Here is an 18370-nt window from a genome sequence, read left to right on the forward strand (position 1 = left end):
AAAGGTGATAACAACACTTTCGAAGATGTCCACAATTTATATAAATAGGGGTGAAATATATAAAAAATGCTAATGTGATTATTATTTTTTTGAACGTAATGTAATTAAAACTGATTTACATTCTTACATGCTAGTTCTGTTAAACAAATCCAAACGATTAGAGAACCGATCCTCAATAAAAGAACCGCAAACTTAAGACTTTGTTTGTGAGTTTATAGGAGATGGGAAGATTTTGAGAGGAAGGGAAGGGGAGGGAGAGGGGTTAAACCCCTTGTTTGGAATTTCAAAATTTTACAAAACGCACATTGTTTCAAAGTTTTTATAAGGGAGGGATTCAAGTCGTGTTTAGTGCGAATTTTAGGTTTTAGGGCCAATTTTTCAGTGAGAGAAAATTATAACGGAAATAAAAAAATGAAAAACATTATCAACAACTTTTTTCTCAAAAAGTATATGAAAGTAAATAGTTATGAAGGTAATAATGTCGTTTTTGAAAGCTAGCCCTCCATTTCCCTCCTCTCCCTAATTTTGAACTTGCAAACTAGGGAAGAGCTTACCATTCCTTACCCTTCCCTTTCCCTTCCCTTTCCCTTCCCTCCAAAGCCTTCCCCTCCCCACCTTTAAGAACTTGCAAAATCATATGAAATTTTAACATGTGAATCTTGAGATACTCTCATAAACTATTTTGTATTGTCAAAAGCATTACTTGGCTAAATATCACTCACCCTCAAATCGTGCACAGCTACATGACATGTTGGCATGTCTATAGAAGAGCAATAATGCACAGCCACAAGTTGTAGAAATGGCTCTGATTGACAGTAACAAAAAAGTTCAAGCAGAGTCAATTCAATCCAAACAAAAGCCACTAGTAAAATCTACATAGTTACACTTACAAATGTAAGAATATAGAAACATGCCTTGAAGGTATGCTAACATATCACAATCAATTAGCTAATATGTACAAGGAAAATAAGATTTTAATTTTTTTATTACGGCATAATTAAACAGCAGAATGCTAGTAGAATCACTATAACTGCCCATAAGGACATCAACAAGCTTCTAATGGCAAGCATACTTTCTTCGCTTAGATTCGGTAAGCAAATTTGATTGAAGTTAGGCATTATAGAAACTAAGTAAGAATTTCAAAAGTCTCCCAAACAGCACATCTCATTGCCAAAATAACTGATGATTTAAATGTAATACTTGCATGGTGAATACAAGCTGTCCACTGTTTTTCGCATGTCTCATACCTTGCGTTCCTCGTGCATTCATTTCATATATTGCCTGCAAAATTAGAGAAAATTCATCACCAATCTAAAAGCAATGAAGCAAGAAACCAACATAACAATGGCTGCATTTGCAGTCAGTATGAAAACATCAGGATCTTTGTACAATGACAAAAAGATGTTCTTAAACAGCTAGCGCATACCTAATTGTCATAAAAGCGGGACTGGCGTCTCCGGTATCTGCAAATAAAAGCGGAAATGAAAATGAGATATCATACTCTTAATTCCGTATGTTAGATAATTAGCATCAGAAGCTATAGATAAAAAAGAATCTGATTCTAGTTATGTAAACTGATAAATAGATGTGAAGCTTTCTTGAGAAAGAGAACAGAAAATATTTACTTTCAGAATCTTTCAGGGGAAAAGTTTCAGAAAAATTCACAGTCGACCTAACACTTTTTATCATGGAATCTCAATAGAATCACCGAAAATGTTCTGCATGTGAAGTCTTATATTGACAATGTTAAAATTTATCAATTAAGATAGTCTATGACCTGCGATAACCACTGCTACCCCTTGAAGAGCTACTTGTGCTAACAAAATCATCGTCAGTCTCATCTACCCTATAATCCGCATTCTCCACAGACGCTACAGAACCTTCATCAGAATTTGAAGTATCATAACTCAAACGACGATTGCCTCTTCTTGTATCACCATTTCTTGCCCTTCTTCTGTTTCTAGAACTTCTGAAGTTGTCGAAGACCTGATACAAAATACAAGAGGTCCACCAGTTGCCCTCATCTCCAGGAAAGTCATCAAACTCATCCCTAGCATCATCATCCCCATATTCAATCACATAATCTCCTAAAACCATTCCCCGTGGGATTTCTGAATGAATAGTGCTTAAAACATCTATGATCTCGGAGGATTGCTGAAAATTCTCCCAATCAAGCTGCCTGGCAGGATCAATTTTTGATGGACGTGCATTAGGGTGTTCAAGTTGAGCATGATTTTGCAGCTCCAAGTAACTTCCCATGAACGTACATCGCACTTCATCGCAACAACGCTTCTTCTCATCAAGATACTTGCGAACTTTATCCACAACAACCCACCCAGAAACCTCACCTCTACATAAAGGGCAAGTCAGATCGCATTTACCCTCTGATACTACAGGTTCAATATTTCCAACAGAAGTTGCATTAGACACCGAAGATGATGGCATACCACTTGCACTTTTAAAACGATCCAAACAATTTGAGTGCAATTGATTTGTGTCACAAACAAAAGCACGGCAACCCTTATCACAAGATGAACACTGAAGAAGCACACTGTTATGAGGAAAATCCAAGCATATGGGACAAGCAACATCGTCCCAATTGATCTCCAATTGAATATCCTCCATAATGTTTACACTAGTTGGACTATTCATCCTAAATTTGTATTTGAACTAGTTAATAGCAAGCTCCTTTCTTCAAACATCAGAATATGTGAATATAAACTTGGAAATGAAACAATGAGACCGTGTCCTGTGTTTTAGAACAAGCCTAATATATAAGAAAAAAAAAAGAATTAGTTTAGAATAATATAGTAAAGTAGTTAGAATTTAAATGAGTAGGAATATTCAAGTGCAACAGCAAGCAAGAAGTGTTTCCAAGTATCACTTACATGACTGCATTTCATATTCATAAAACCACTCTATAGACTGAGGAATGTATGTTATGAACTGGAAATATGTCAAGCATTGAAAGACCTGAACTATTCTATTTGAAAAGATAGATACATTTACCTTTATATTCTTCAAAGAGATTAGCAAAAAAATTTAATTCAGAGTAAACAAAGGTCCGCACCCACCCTAATTTTTTTATTAACAGAGATACAGACACGACTCAAAAGTAATAGAACAGCATCATCTAAGAGATCTCATGAGTTCAATTATACCAAATCTGAAATCAGGAAGAAAGAAAAAGAAAAAAAGAACACCTGACTACAGCAACGGATAGCACAAAACTTGCCATCATACTAAAGCAAAATTACCACCCATAGTTTTAAATAGTAAGCTGCAACAACAATTGTAGCCACCATAATACTAGTCCCGGCAACAGCATCGTGGCCGCAATTGCAGCTGCATCAGCACCATTTGTCCGCAATTTAGAGGATTATGATGCAACCGCACCCGAGACCTCAATTTAAAACCATGTTAGTTACAACCATATTAACCCTAGAAGACATATGTTATTGGAGTAATTCAAATAAAATCATCCATCAATAAAATATAATGAATTAACAGAAAAACCCAATAGAACAGTAAAAAAGCCTTCCTCTAATATGAAATGAAAAAATGACAACCCAATATCCAGAATTAAATAAAAATGATCAAGTTGAGCAATCAAAGATACAGGTTCCAGTCTTCCAGACAATAAACTAAGACCCAAAAATGAAGAACTGGCAAAACACAAACCCGGGTAGGTAATCAAAAATTGAACCCGACCCAGAAAATAAACTAAGACCCAAAAATGAAAAAACAGAAAAGAGACAAGCTTTGAGGCACAAAGGGTCATAGATTGAAAAACAGGGCACAAGGTCACCACCAACCTTAAACACAAGAATTGATGACTGAACAGTGAAGCTCTTACGGAGAGATTGATGTGTCGAGTGTGGTTGCGATCTTCGTGCAAATGGATGATGATGCCAGGTTGAGGATCAATCAAAGTGGGTAGGGTCTCTCTCCCTCTCTCTTTGTTCTTCCCCTTCACAGAAAACAATTGCACTACTTCTACTTTGTGACCAAAAAGAAAAAAACAGTGAAAGACAATAACGTCCTTTTATGTGGTTTTCTTTCTTTCCAATATATTTATCCATCTAAAATTAAGGGATTTCAAACCTTTTGTCTTGATTTGTCATGTTTTGCTTATGATAAATTTTAATAATTTATAAAATTATAATTTATTCATTTGTATTCTATAAAATGAATTGAAGGATACCATATCATTCTACTTAAAATGGCCGTCGGACGACAATATGACAATGGGTCTCGGACCCCATAGGGTACTCGCAAAAAATACTCACTATGGGTAGGATAAAACCCATTAGATGGGTATGAGATTGGGTGTGAGTAATTACCCGCAAAAAATAGTGGGTATGGGTGCGGGGGTATGAACACTATAGTACCCAACCGCCCCATACCTGCACACATATATTATTATTATTATTATTTGGCAATATATCATGTTATTGACAAATTGACTCAAGTTATAGATTTCAAACTTACTCTTTTTAAAAACATAGGTGAGTATTGAAGGTATTGATAATTTACTCCCACTTATTTTTTAAATTAATAAGTTAATAACCTACAATTTTATGACTGTATTATTAATCTAAAATTATAAATTTAAAGTTATATCTTTCTCGCTTATTCCTTCTAAAAAATTGCTTTATTTGAATGATTTTACTTGTTAAGTATTTGAATAATATTTTGTATTTTTTATTTGTTTTTTATTTAAAAATTTAATTAGTTGTATTTTTGTTTTCTATAAATAAAAATAGTGAAAAAATATATTTTGTTTAGTTAAATTGCGGGTAATGGGCTCGGGTACATGCATATAGGTACCCAGAGTGTACGGGGACGGGCATTTAAGTTGCTACCCACGCGGGTATTGGGACGGGTACAAGTAATTTTTAAAAACGCGAGTATGGGAATCGGTACAATAGTACCCTACCCAGACCCTACCTATTGCCATCCCTAAACGACACCATAAATATAACTCAATTTATATTGAAATTTAATAATTACTTATTGTGCTCCTATTTATAAAGCAAATAAAAAAAATAATGTAAAAATTTTAGTCTAGTAGAAAGTAAACTAGATTAATAGGAATAAAAGTTTGAACTCCACCGATTTATATTACAATTTAAGAATTACTTATTATGTTCCTATTTATAAGGCAAACCAAAAACGGGTAAAATTTTGGTCTGAGAAGTTATGGTCGAACGAACTCCTGGTTTGGATTGGTGGCTAAGTTCTAGTTGAGGGCTCAAACGAGGTTATGGAGCAGCGGTGAAGGTGGGACCAGTGGGGATCTTGCTAGAAGCCCTGACTTGGTTCGATGAGTTGTCTCGGCGCACCACCATGGTGGGTGTCCTCGGCGTGGGTTTTGGATGGTGGTTATTGTTGTTAGGTTTTCTTTAGATGTAACTTTCGACGACAGAAGTGGTGTTCGTGGTGTGGTTGTTGTGTTGGGTGGTATTGGTGGAGTGCGGTTCGATGTTTGGTTCATGTGGTTGATCTCATTCTTTATCTCCGTGAAATTGCTGAAGCTACGGTTACTTTCCGGTCTTTGTGTTTTGCATCCTGCAGGTTTAGTTTGAGTGTTCTCCATAGGGCTGTTGCAGTAGATCTGGATCTTGCGGTGGTTTGGAGGCAGTGTTAACGTTCTTGTCTGCTTTTTGCTCGTCCGGTTCCGTCAATTTTAATTTTTCTGTGTTTTATTGTTATTTTTATGTTCTTGTTTGTGGGGTTTCAGCTCTATGGCGTTTGTTGGGTCCTTTGGTTTGCACAACTGGGTTAGATCTCTTTTTGCAGGTGTCATGCAGCTTGATACCATCGCATCCGGTTGAACCTGTCGCTGTTTTCAATTTCAAAGGGGGACTCTCCTAGAGGTATAGACTTGACATTAGGGGTTGTTGATTTGGGTGTTAAAGCATGCTTCATGCTTGGGGTTTTTTTACTAGTGGAGAGTTTTGCTATAGTAGCTGAGTTTTTGTCAGCTTTTTATTTGGTTACTATACCCATGTTGAGAGGAATTGTTTCTCAATTATTTTTTTCTGAGTTTTGAGGGTTTTAGGTTGGTTCTCGTTTGTGGCTGAAATTTTATGGTATGGTGGTTATGGAGGAAGAAGAAGAAGAAAAAGAAAAATGAGAGAATGAAAGGGTTAAAAAAAATTGAGAGACCAAAACTGATGGGAAAAGTCCATGTGGTCACCTCTCAGGTGACTAGGCTCATCACATGGACAAATGACCGAGCAAAATTTATGACATGTAGGCATTGTAGAGGAATTGAAGAGCCAAAATCCCTCATAAATCGGGGGGGGGGGGGGGGGGGGGTTAGAGCAACATTTCATATAAAAAAATATCATTTATCAAGTTTTAGAATTCAAAACTATATTTAAAATTAAGGGTAATTAAATTAAATTTGTTTTAAATCACTCCACTCTCTTCGTAAATGAAATATGAACATAGTTATCTTTCCCTCCTCCTCTTAATCAAACATGGTAATGGATAGTCGGGTGATTCGTAGTGAAAGATGTCTACTCACTTAATGTGATGTCCAAACCCTGAAAAAATTATTTTCATGGTGGTCGGATGTATAGACACCTTGGGGGAAAACACGTAAATAATTAAATTTCATCCCTCCTTTTCATAGGTCCATTGAACCAATACGGGGGAATTTTGAAAAAAATAACATAACTTTTCATAAAGAGAGTATGCACTCCCAAGTTTAAATAACTTACATAAATATAGTTAAATTTCACCATTTTTTATTTCAAAGTTACAATTTTTTTGAAACGAGAAATATATATATATATATATATATATATTAATAAACGAAATGTTGAGAAACAACCTCTCTCAACAACATGAGTATAGTAACCTGGTCAACCAAAATACCAACAAAATCCAAGTCCCAACAAGGTACAATCTACTATGAAGAAATGTGTGGATGAGATCCTATCAAGCTGCACCACACCTACAAAAAGAGATCTATCAATGAACCAAAACTATATTTATTAACGAATGGAGAGTAGAGAGGGAAAACGAGTTGCTTTCGCGAAAGTTAATATATATATATATATATATATATATATATATATTTTCCTTCTCAATTACTTTTTTTCTTACAAAAATATTGTCCAATTACTTGAATCTTGATATCAATTTGGCTTTCTTACGAAAATGTGTAGAATGAAAGCATCAATTTACTTCAAATTGAATTTAAGTACTAAATTCTATAAAAAAAAATTATGTAATAAAACCATCAAAATTTAATAAAGTATAAGTACATACTGTGGAGTCGGAAGTCAATTTATATTTTAGAAGTACTTTAATAATTTAGATACCATGAAGCCGACATTCAAGACGTTTCCAAATGAAATTGTCAAAATAAGGTTCCTTGACTTTATTCATTATTTTTTGGGTTAATCCTCTAATTGGTTCCTGTGGTTGTGTGGCCGTCTGAAATTAGTCCCTCCCGTAAAATCTAAGTCCTCGTGTTTGAAAAAGTGTGTGTAGCAGGTCCTCGCCGGAGGGACTAATTTCCACACACTTTCCAAACACGAGGACTTAGATTTTACGAGAGGGACTAATTTCAGACGGCCACACAACCACAGGGACCAATTAGAGGATTAACCCTTAATTTTTTGTCATCTTTAATTTCATGACGTAAGGTGCCATGGTCAACTTTCATGCAGCTTTTTTTAATGTCTAGCTGGCATCTCCATCTTAACATCTTACTCCCTTCGTTCCTCGTTCCTGATCTTTTGTTGTTTAGGGTTATGCACATTGTTTAAGAGTGCAATCATTGATATATTTGTTGACATAAACACCCTTATTTAATGTTGAGTTAGAGTGAAGAGAGAGAATCATTATTATTGGTTAAAAAACTTGTTATGATTTTGATTGGTGAAAATAAGTGGTGGTAGATGAGAGATATAATATTAAATGAGGGTATACATGGAATAAATTGAGAAAAAATGCATTGAGTTTGTAAAACAAAAAAAGTTTTAGAATTTATGACAAAAGTTAAAACAACAAAAGATCAGGAACGGAGTGAGTAATTTTTAGTTCTTAGCATTATTTACATGAGCTCGAAGTATCACATATGCTCTAAGCAACTCATAATTAACTAATGCAGATTTCGCTCAAACCCCGAGTTCTTAACTTTGAGATCTTAACATTATTCCATTGGTCCTATAACACCATATTATTTATATTTTTTATTTCTATAAATCGATAAAGCAAAACTCATAAAGCAATATGGATATATGAATGAGAGAGGGAAAAAAAAACCATTTTTAAGAACTCAATAAAGTAAATTGCTTATATAGAGCATCTCCATGCAAGTTGCTTAACCTAGTTGAAGCACCTAAGCAACATTGCTTATTTTGGGCAACTATTGGAACAACATGATATGACAGTTTTTGTTGCTTAAATTTTAGAATGTTGCTTATTTAAGCAACTAGGATAGTTGCCCGTTTCCGTGCGATGCACGGACGAGCGATTTTACAATTTAATACAATTAATTCTTTAATTTATTAAGATAAACAAATTAATGGGTGTGATAGAAATAGGTGTTGGAGATGGAGGTCCAGGGTTCGAACCCTGATGATGAGCATTTGTAATTACTAACCACTAACATTTGCCTATAAAAAAAAATAAACAAATTAATTTATATACTAATAATTTGTAATTTTTTCAATTATATATAGTTTAAATACCATTAAAAAAATTTGGGTTAAATAATCCATATCCTAGGTGGACCAATCACATTTAAGATAAGTGAAATATCATTTTTATATTTTATTTATTTATAATTTTATTGGTTCATCAAGGTGCACGAAGAATATTGCACAAAGGTTAAGATAACTAAAAAAGAATATAATCAAAATCACAAATTTGTAACATATCAACAATAAAGTAAAGACATATAATAGTAAATATATTTCAATCTTCAAAGTGAATAAAAAATATACTTAAAAATAATAGTTGAACTATTTAAATCTAATAAGTTCAAATGATAGCCTAGTTTTACAAATAACTTACTCACATCCACAAGCTCCGAACCCTGACCCCTGTCCTCTTTACACTTAACCCTTCTCATCCCCTACGCGAAATTAGTCCTATCACTTCGGTTAACATTCACAAAAAACCTAACTTTCACTTCAAATTTGATCTCCAAATCTAAATAATATCAACTCTAAAATACTAAGACATATAGTAGGAAATATATTACAATCTTCAAAGTGAATAAAAAATATACTTAAAAATAATAGTTGAACTATTTTAATCTAATAAGTTCAAATGATAGCCTAGCTTTACAAATAACTTACTCACATCCACAAGTTTTGAACCCTGTCCCCTTCACACTTTACCCTTTCCACCCGCTACGCGAAATTAGTCATATCACTTCGGCTAACATTCACAAAAAACCCTAACTTTCAGAATGACACATATATAGGGGCTACCCTTTTTAGAAAGTAAATGATAAAGTCTTGTTAATAAAAAATATGTATGAAAGAGGAGGATTACAAAATCCATGGAATGCAGAAATATATAGAAAATGAATCAAGTATTCATATAGAATGTAACCTAACCACTTCTAACCCTTAAGGTACATGTGATTGGTGAATAACATTATCCAACCAGAAACAAAGAAACGTAAATGATAAGTACATAAAACTGGTAGCAACTGCTCCAAGGGGCACCTTTATTCAAATATCCCAATTCTCCCTCTGATGCAGCACTCACACCAATTTTTCTCAGCAAAATGGTGACACACTCACAAACCCACAAAAAAGAGTTGGCCTTTTCATTTTGTCTACTTCCTTCCTCCAATGAAGTCCTTAAGTTCAAGTTAACAGTTGTGAACTTGCCATCTTTTGTGCTTGTTATTTCCACGCAATAATTGGAATCACTTTCTGTAAATACTGCAAAATCATTCATAGGATCATATCCAAGTATTTTTACAAAAAACCCTGCCATAAAACCACATGGAAGTTGAACTTATGATACTATCTTAAGCTAAAATCCATTTCGTTCCTCCAACCTCAAAAACTAATAAAAATGAATAGCCAATAACAATTTTACCTGTTAGGCCACTGCTTTCATCTAACATAGTGTAAAATAATGAACTTGCATCTTGAGCCCATGCCAAGCTAACACCGCTGAAATTATACTTTGGGATCTATTAATCTACTTTAGAAGTCTTTCAGACAAAGCATAAACAGTTCACCACCTGAAATTTTAACCGTGTAAGCAAGCGAGTTGTGACCAAGAAAAACTTTAAAGTAAATATATAAAAGAAGGAAAATAAATTCACAACAGGGATTAAAGTAAGGGTTTGGACATTGGAGCATTCATCTTGAGAAGATGGCATAATTGGTTTCTTTTAGCCAGTTAACGGACCGGAAGGCAGCAAAACTACAGGAAGAGGGGTATAGTGTATCAATGTATCAACAGTAGAGAAAATTGATCTCCCTTCCTTTGTAGTGTTGTTAATAGATGTCTCCATGTCTCTGGCCAAGAAGGGTTCAACCTTAGCTCTGAAAAACTACATGATAAATAAAAAGATAGACAACAATTTACAACCATATTTGAAATCTCTTGCATCAAGCGATTAATTTGAATGAAAATCTTTGAAACAAAGAGGACCCAAAAATCTTATCTAAGAAGATGATTATTTCAAAAGGATTATGGGAAATGAAAGAAAGTAGAAAATAAACAAAAGTCTCGATTTACTTCATTTTATGTAGAACTTAAACTTAAGACTGCAAAACATAAAATGTACTCATTGCATTAGCTTTTAAGTAGAAAATCTAATGATGGAGGGAAAAACGAAAACTTCATTCATTATTAAACTCGCAAAGCTGGCTTAAAAAACATGCTAGACTTCCAATTCAAAGTACAAGATGCTAGACATACAATACTTCCATTACAGACCTTCTAGCTTATCAGGTGGCTCCTCATCAATCTCGCATCCAAGTCTAAAGGACATCTCACAGTCACGGGAAATACTGAAAAAATATTCTCCTTAGTTTCCTCTTCACTGAAAACCAAGAAAAATGTAACTTGGACAAAACTAACAGCAAAACTGGTTTCTTGCTTAAAAAAGTAACCCAAAAAAACACAATTAAGTTGTTTGAAAGCAATTAGCTAGATGAGATTGACTTTTGGGGAGCTTGATTATAAAAGGTTTGAGACTTTGAGGGGAAGAGGAAACTAATTCAGTTCACTCATAATAATTGTTTCTAAAATAACAAACCTTAGAATGTCTTGGTTCCTGGTAATTTTGTTTCAGTCTCACTCGTGGTAGTCTTCTAGAAGCTAGCCTTGACAGCAACGACCTTCTTCCTTCAGTTGTGGTGGTTGGAACTGTGTACTGTGGCACATGTTTTCAACAGGATTTCTCCATGGGAAGCCACTTCACTTCAGATCCATTTCTTGCAGTGGTTCCACTTCATATCCTTAAGTTATTGTCAGAATTCTGAGGCTTATATGGTTTATGCCCAATATTTGTGTAAAGGTGCATCTATAGCTGTAGAATGCAAAGAGGGAAATTCCAAACTGAAATTCAAGAAAGAAGTGAAAACAGATAAGCATGGGGATTTCAAAGTGCACTTGGTTTTTCAAGTGAGCAAGCATGTGAGGAGAATCAAAGGATGTACTTTAAAATTCTTAAGCAGCAGTGAGGCTCATTGAGTTGTGTCCTCAACTGCTACTTCTTTTTCACTAAGCCTTAAGTCGAGAAGGCAGAGATGACACATTCCCAGATAGAATTTTCTCAATCAAGCCTATGAAGAAACCAAACCTCTGTAACAAAAAACAAAGTACCTCAAGTTCTTTTTTACAAATCACAACTTTAAACACAAAACATTGATCATGTTACCATTTTAAAATCCGCTTTTCTTCCTACGGTGCTTCTTGCAACCTTTTGCTCAGACTGAGCCTCCACTCCCTCGCGGCCAGTGAAGGAACTGCTCACCTTTACAGTCCAACACTGATGAACCTGCAATAGACAGAGCACCCACCATCTTATCTTACTGAGCCAACCTCAACAACAACTCCTCTCTAAAACACACCTCAGTGGGAAGTGTTCTCAAAGAGAAAATGAAACACAGTTAGTAAATTAATGCTAGAACTGTTGTGCAATATAAAGGTAATTTCATGCACATAGGCTTGGATCTAGTTGGATTTAATTTAGAATTGAAGCAACCAAATATTCCAGCAATGATGCAAATGATAGAAAGTAAATTAGAAATTGACCGCGCACAAAACAGTGGGAATGCCACCAAAAGTTTGGAACCTAATTTAACAAATAGCCAGATCAATTATTTCTAAATGGAAACTCTCATTATAGCAGATAAGTTCCATTTTTCTAAATGGAAACTCTCACTATAGCAGGTAAGTGCTCACTTTCAGGACCAATTTATATGCTTTACTCAACATTTGTTACCAAACTAATGAATTCTACATTTATATTTGCATCTCTTGTTCCATAGCGAGTTACAAATTCCGACAAATTGATAATAAGAATTAATAATTAAGGATAAAAGAACTCAGCATATTTTCTAATTTACCTTCAAACAATAAAACCTCAAAGGAACTATACCTTACCAAAGCAGAACTACTGCAACTCTGCATAATGAGGTGGAGTCTAGGACTGCTGCACAACTGCTGAAAGGAGAGGCTGTGAATGAAACTCACTAAGAGAGAAAAAAGAAGCAACTCTTGAAAGAGTATATTCAACAAAGTTCCTCTTATTCTAAAAAGAATTTTGTTTATACTTTCCCAAATAGGATATGCAATAGTAGAGAAACATTGAAATTTAAGAGCATAGCATGAGGAAAAAAAATAAAAAAAGGGAAGAAACCACACCTACCCATTGCAGTCCCTAAGTATTCGTGTCTGGTACACCAAATTTCCAAGCTTCTCTCCCAAAATCAACCCTACATGATGCTCCAAAACCTGCAAATTAGGAAAGGATTCAACGCAAAGCCACTGGAGGCGAAGGATCTGACAGTGCCACCATCAAAGTAAGATGAAGGGATTCAGACTAAAGGGGAAAAAGTTACCTTGTGGTGATGTCGAAGTCTTCTTGAACATGAAAGTCTAACATGAGATCAGCATTACTTGTAACTTGTCTTCAAATGGGTCTAGAACGCAATCATACTATTTACTAAACCCTCTTCCAGATTGTGGAAAAACGGAAACAAAAGGAGTTCTAAAAGAGAAAATTATTGTAAATGGTAAGAAATTGAAAAGATTAACTAAAAAAGGGTCAATTTCGCAGAAATTGAAAAAAAAAACAGACAAAAGCACCCAAACATAAGAGGACAAACACAAAACATGCGAGGAAGAAAACATGGTTGCGATGTTCCCTTATAGAATAGTGAAGCAGCAAAGGGTTGCAACACTTTGTTTTTTCTTCCAATCCTCCATCTATTCCTTCCATGCAACACCATTGTAATACTCATGATTGACCAGGACAAACTGAAAAGATAAAATGATCAATGCCAAGAGAGCATCATTTTCTATTCCCGTTTCTACAAGCTGTATGGCGAAGTCTAGCACTGCAAGATTCAGTCAAGAACATTAGATAATGGAAAGAATGTATGTAATACAACACATAACTCATAAATGTATGAAAAATCAATAAATTCTATATTACAAAGTTAAAACCAGCAAGAACATATTCAGTAAAAAGAAAACAGATTTACCCCACTTTCATAAGACAATTAGTAAATTCCCACAACTTTTTTACTTTGCTGTTTCTTCCAGTCCTCCATTTGCTCCTTTCACGATTGGAAAGACATCCATTTTTGTGGACAATCTTCCTTCGCCTATTTCTTCTTCACTCATATTCTGGACATTTAAGATTGAAAAAACAAATAGAAAAAGAAATAACCATCAGTTTTATCTATCTACACTTGTAAGAAAGAAAAAAACTGGCCAGATAAGATCAGACATGTATATTTGCCAAGGCATAAACTTGGAAGAGGATTGAGAAGGCCAGCCTAACACCATCAGTAAGATTGGGGGAAAGACCAATTCTCAGATATGTAGAGAAATAGCAACAGGAACAATGAAAAGCAACAAACTAAGGCAGCATTTATAGACAATTGGAAAGGGAAAGCCAACCCTTCTGACCTGACATTAGGGAAAGCTTCAGCTGACGAAGAAAATGACGTCTTTAGCTTCTGATTTTGCTCTACTCTTGACAACAAACAGTGAGCACTTCCCCAATCTCCTTCAACAATCTATTCTACTCCTTCTCGTTGTCACCTAACCAAAGAGGGATTGAAGAAACATATGTCATAGTGACGAAATTTTGCATCAATTGTAAGCACCCTAATTATTTTGCTAGAAATATAGAGTATTATTCACCTATAAAGAAACTCAGAATTCAGAAAGCATTAAAGTTGTTACCTTGTCATTAAAGGAGAGCAGATGGCACCCTAAATCAAAAAGCTTGGACTGGAACGAAAACTAATTCTGCAATTGATTTAAACTTCCCATACAACAGAGCAGTGAAACACGTGCATAGCTGACTTCCTAGTAAAAAATCTATACACAGAAGTTGGTTCAATTACATAGCAGTGTTACTCTTGCACAAATAAAGGAATGATTAATGCCAAGTGAGCATCAAGATGTGGAGGATAATCGTAAGTGTCTGTGTCAAACCAACTGACGAAGAACACGAACCTTAATTTTCCATGTGTCTTTTCCAGGAAATAAGCAACTCAGAGGGTTGAACGGACCAGCAGTAAAGGCCATGATTGAGATTAAGGCACAAGACAAATATCAAATATCAGATATGAAGATAGGTAGCAATGAAGCAATAGCAATATCAAAATCAAACCAGGATATGAGCAAGAGCAACAAAGAGACCACAATACACCAGTATTTATAGACGGATACAAAGTGAGACAGGTAGGTCATTACAAATTTCAATTTCAAATTAATTAAACTGAAGGATGCTAGCAAGTAAATTGTTGGGCCTGGAACACTGCCAAAACCAAACCTCTTGTACTAAGCTGACATCAAAACAGTGACCTGACAAACATTGCTATTAATTCTTCTCTTCTACAGACAAAAGAGAGTAACAAATCAAATCAAAGTTCAACTTCAACAAAAAATGTCACCCTTCTCATTTTGATCAAGTAAAACAGCATGGATTCAACAATTCAACAACAAAAATTAAAATCACACGAAATCTTAAATCAATTGCATCAATCATAACACTGTACAACCCTAATCAAAGAAACTAACCTTCTTCATTGAAACTGCAACAACTACAATTGACACCAACTGCTCCCACACATTAGAGAATATACAGTGAGAGAGCCTGCTAAATGTGACGATCTCTGTCGAAATCAAACCAATGCCCACAGTCTTCACCTTCCACCAAAACTTCTCCAACGCAGAAGGTGAGATCATCAAAAGTACAAAAATTGGAGAGCAAAACGACTGCAGCACACTGTACTCCTTCAGCAGAAACATGATCGATGCATGCGATTAGGTCATGGAAGAAGAAAAAGGGGAAAGAAAGACGCACTTAGGTCAGAAGGGGAGAGAATTCGTCATCGAAGAAAAGAAAAATACCACAAAGAAGGGGAAAGAGAAAAAGAGAAACGTGAGAGAAATGTAAGGGTGGGGCCAACAATATGTTATATACCAAAGGTCAAGATTGAATGATAATATACAAACCAATTGAAATCAATGGCCAGGATTGAAACCTTTCTTAGGAATAGTGATTCCAAGGGAAAGGTGTACCTAGTTTATGCATAATACAACACCACTAAACTTGGATTGGTATCTGCAACAGAGCCAAATAAAGGCATCATTTTTTAATTTTAGGAAAGGTACTTGGAAAATGTTGTGTTCATATAAAACAATCAACCATGATATTTTCTTAATAATGTCAGGACCAGAGCCAAATGTTTAAGATTTGATAACGCGCTAGCTTTTGGCTTTATATCAGAAAACTACAAGAAGGGATTCCACACCACAACTTCCAGGACCAGTTTTAGTAGTAAAGAATCAAAACTCAAATTATTCAAATTAGTAGTAGTTTTAGTAGTACATACCCAAATTTTCCAAATGTGTAAATACCCAATATCCAAATTCCTCAAATTAAGGGAGAAGGTTGACAGAGATGGTGCTGCAATGGAAGGAAGAGTGCAGATCATCTTCACCAAAACACTGTAAGAAACGTCTTGCCACAGCCATAGAGTTGAATATTGCACAAAGGTTAAGATAACTAAAAAAGAATATAATCAAAATCACAAATTTGTAACATATCAACAATAAAGTAAAAGGATTTGATATTTACCTCTCCCACATGAAACTGTTGCAAAAATCCGAGGATTGGAGTGAGGACCTCTTAACGACAGGGGATATATGGTAACTGCACACCAATAAGACATGGTTACAATATGCCATATGCTAAATATGGAAGTTTAAAAAAAATATACAGTATAACTTGGAGACTGAATTAAACTGCAAACTAATATAGAGATTACACCAGAACAACTTCCTCATTTTTCAAATAGAAGTTACCATGATAGAAGTTACTATGACCTAACATATACATGTCCTCCACTAAAATAATATATATGAACCAAATTACATGAATAACATTGAAGTAGCTATAGACCAATTAAAAATCAGATTTATTTCTATCAGATCACATATGCTACACAAACATTATTAGTCAAAAAGTATTTCGGATTTTGAAATTGGATTAGTTGTTAGTGCTGTTTTGGGGACTTATGGACTAATCAATAGTCATATCACATTGTGAGCCTTTGTTTTTCTAAAATTGCAAGTAATGAAAACTGCTAAAATGTAATGAAAATCAGTACTCTATCTAACATTAATAACTCTTGCCCAACTATTAAATGGAAAACTCCTCCAAGCCCTGCAGTAACAACTGTTATTAATCAAAGCCTACATGATACATAAAGAATATGCCAAGTCCAGGGGCCAAACCATATATCTAGTTCCAACCACATCCTACTTCTCTGTTCATCCCACAGCAAGACAGATAGCATTCATAGCAGTGATACATATAGATCCCACAAGTACAACCAGCAAAAAAGGCTACAAATATTGCATTGTAATAAGAGTCAGAACCAACAATAACATCTTTGAGGGAAAAGCAACCATAAGGAAAACATAAAGAAAAAGGGCTAAGGATCAAGAAAACAATCAGCCAGTAGCCTTCCTTGCAGTGCAGTAAACTTCAATATAATTGGAGAAAAGCCTCCCACATAATAGATTAAGCCTTCATGAAGAACTTAAAACTTGCTTAATTGAAAATTCTCCCAAGAAAAAGCCCTGCTAGGAGGAAAGCCTCCCACATAATAGATTAAGTCTTCTCACACTCTTGCTATTCTCTTCCATCATCTTCCATCATCCTCTCTTCTTCCGAAAGGACAAGTGATAAACCAAAAAAACAAAAGATGACCTATAGCTAGGCTCAAAAAATTGGAAAAAAAAATAATTGGAACACAGACAAAAAAATTTCTCTTCTGAATAGTGCCACCACCACTTACTCAACATTCTCCTTCCCACCCAAAACACACAGCCACCACACCTCCTTCTCCCTCAACCATGGAACCCTTCACCCTTTCTTAACCCCAAATCAATACCTCAGCCCCAAACCCTTATCACAACCGCCGCCTCTACCCTTTTCCTTACCCAGATTCGAAAAATCGAGAATGAGAGAGAGGAGTGATTCAGAAACAGAGAGGGAATGGGAGATTACCAAACAGAGTGAGAGAGAAGGAGCGATTAAAGAAAGGGGAGATGAACAACCAACAATAGAGGCATGTCGGAGCTATGGGGCGAAGCGATTGGTGGCTGGGCAGAGATTGCACGACGAGCGGTGACCGGAGATACGGCGGCGGAGCGACCGAAAGTGAGGACGGTGGAGGAGCTTTGTTCTGACCTCTGGGGTTTAGTGTAGTGGTGGAGAAGGATTCATGGTTGTTGATGAATGAGGGGGAAACGTGAATGATGGAAGGTGTGGGACTGTGGTTAGGTGAGGAATGAAAATCAACCATTAGATCAGAAACTGAATTGAATGGCCAAGATTGGAAGTTCTCTTATGAATAGTGCTTTTCTAACGGCCCATTAAGTATATGTAGATGATTGCTTCTCTCTTTCCGCTTACTTTTTTACTATAAAATTACATTTTGCTTATATATGCTTAAATTATATTTTCTCTCTCATATAAAAATATAAATATAAGAGATATAGTGTGACCAAACCAAAAGTAAAATAAGAAACCATGGTTGAGGGAAAATCTGCCTAAGTTGCTTAAATCCTATGTGACAGCTTGGACATACCATAATAATGTTTAAGCAACTCA

At 35.2% G+C, this 18370-nt stretch overlaps 1 protein-coding gene and 1 long non-coding RNA gene across 52 annotated transcripts; both read right to left on the reverse strand.

Moving 5' to 3' along the window:
- Nucleotides 1-842: 842 nt before the first annotated feature.
- On the reverse strand, nt 843-4029 carry LOC130718776 (uncharacterized). Of its 2 annotated transcripts, XM_057569402.1 has the most exons (5): nt 3816-4029; nt 3204-3403; nt 1778-2767; nt 1427-1463; nt 843-1281 (listed from the first exon to the last, which is right to left on the reverse strand). In XM_057569402.1, exons 3-4 carry the CDS (start codon nt 2650-2652, stop codon nt 1427-1429), a joined length of 912 nt encoding a protein of 303 aa, XP_057425385.1. In that variant the 5' UTR covers nt 2653-2767; nt 3204-3403; nt 3816-4029; the 3' UTR covers nt 843-1281. The 2 variants fall into 2 exon arrangements, with proteins under 2 accessions (XP_057425385.1, XP_057425384.1); XM_057569401.1 differs by lacking the exon at nt 3204-3403 and having other exon boundaries at nt 3816-4028.
- A 5449-nt stretch (nt 4030-9478) lies between these two features.
- On the reverse strand, nt 9479-18021 carry LOC130718495 (uncharacterized). 50 transcript variants are annotated; one of them, XR_009012674.1, is made up of 18 exons: nt 17765-18019; nt 16987-17097; nt 16328-16402; nt 16083-16156; nt 14698-15811; nt 14422-14559; nt 14143-14277; nt 13713-13857; nt 13068-13565; nt 12875-12960; nt 12605-12666; nt 11882-12001; nt 11661-11805; nt 11258-11559; nt 10936-11009; nt 10343-10546; nt 10084-10231; nt 9522-9923 (listed from the first exon to the last, which is right to left on the reverse strand). It is a non-coding gene; the product is annotated as an uncharacterized LOC130718495 (long non-coding RNA). The 50 variants fall into 50 exon arrangements; XR_009012667.1 differs by having other exon boundaries at nt 16083-16197; XR_009012654.1 differs by having other exon boundaries at nt 16083-16210.
- Between the last annotated feature and the right edge of the window lie 349 nt (nt 18022-18370).

The sequence above is a fragment of the Lotus japonicus genome, chromosome 5 (genome assembly GCF_012489685.1).
Source record: "Lotus japonicus ecotype B-129 chromosome 5, LjGifu_v1.2".
Classification (NCBI taxonomy): domain Eukaryota; kingdom Viridiplantae; phylum Streptophyta; class Magnoliopsida; order Fabales; family Fabaceae; genus Lotus; species Lotus japonicus.

Excerpts from the sequence above, each read along its gene's own strand:
- LOC130718776 (XM_057569402.1), bottom strand. The coding sequence starts at position 2,652 with ATGAATAGTCCAACTAGTGTAAACATTATGGAGGATATTCAATTGGAG. Across the intron at positions 1,464-1,777 it reads GGTAGCAGTGGTTATCGCAG|ATACCGGAGACGCCAGTCCC; the intron begins GTCATAGACTAT and ends TTTTATTTGCAG.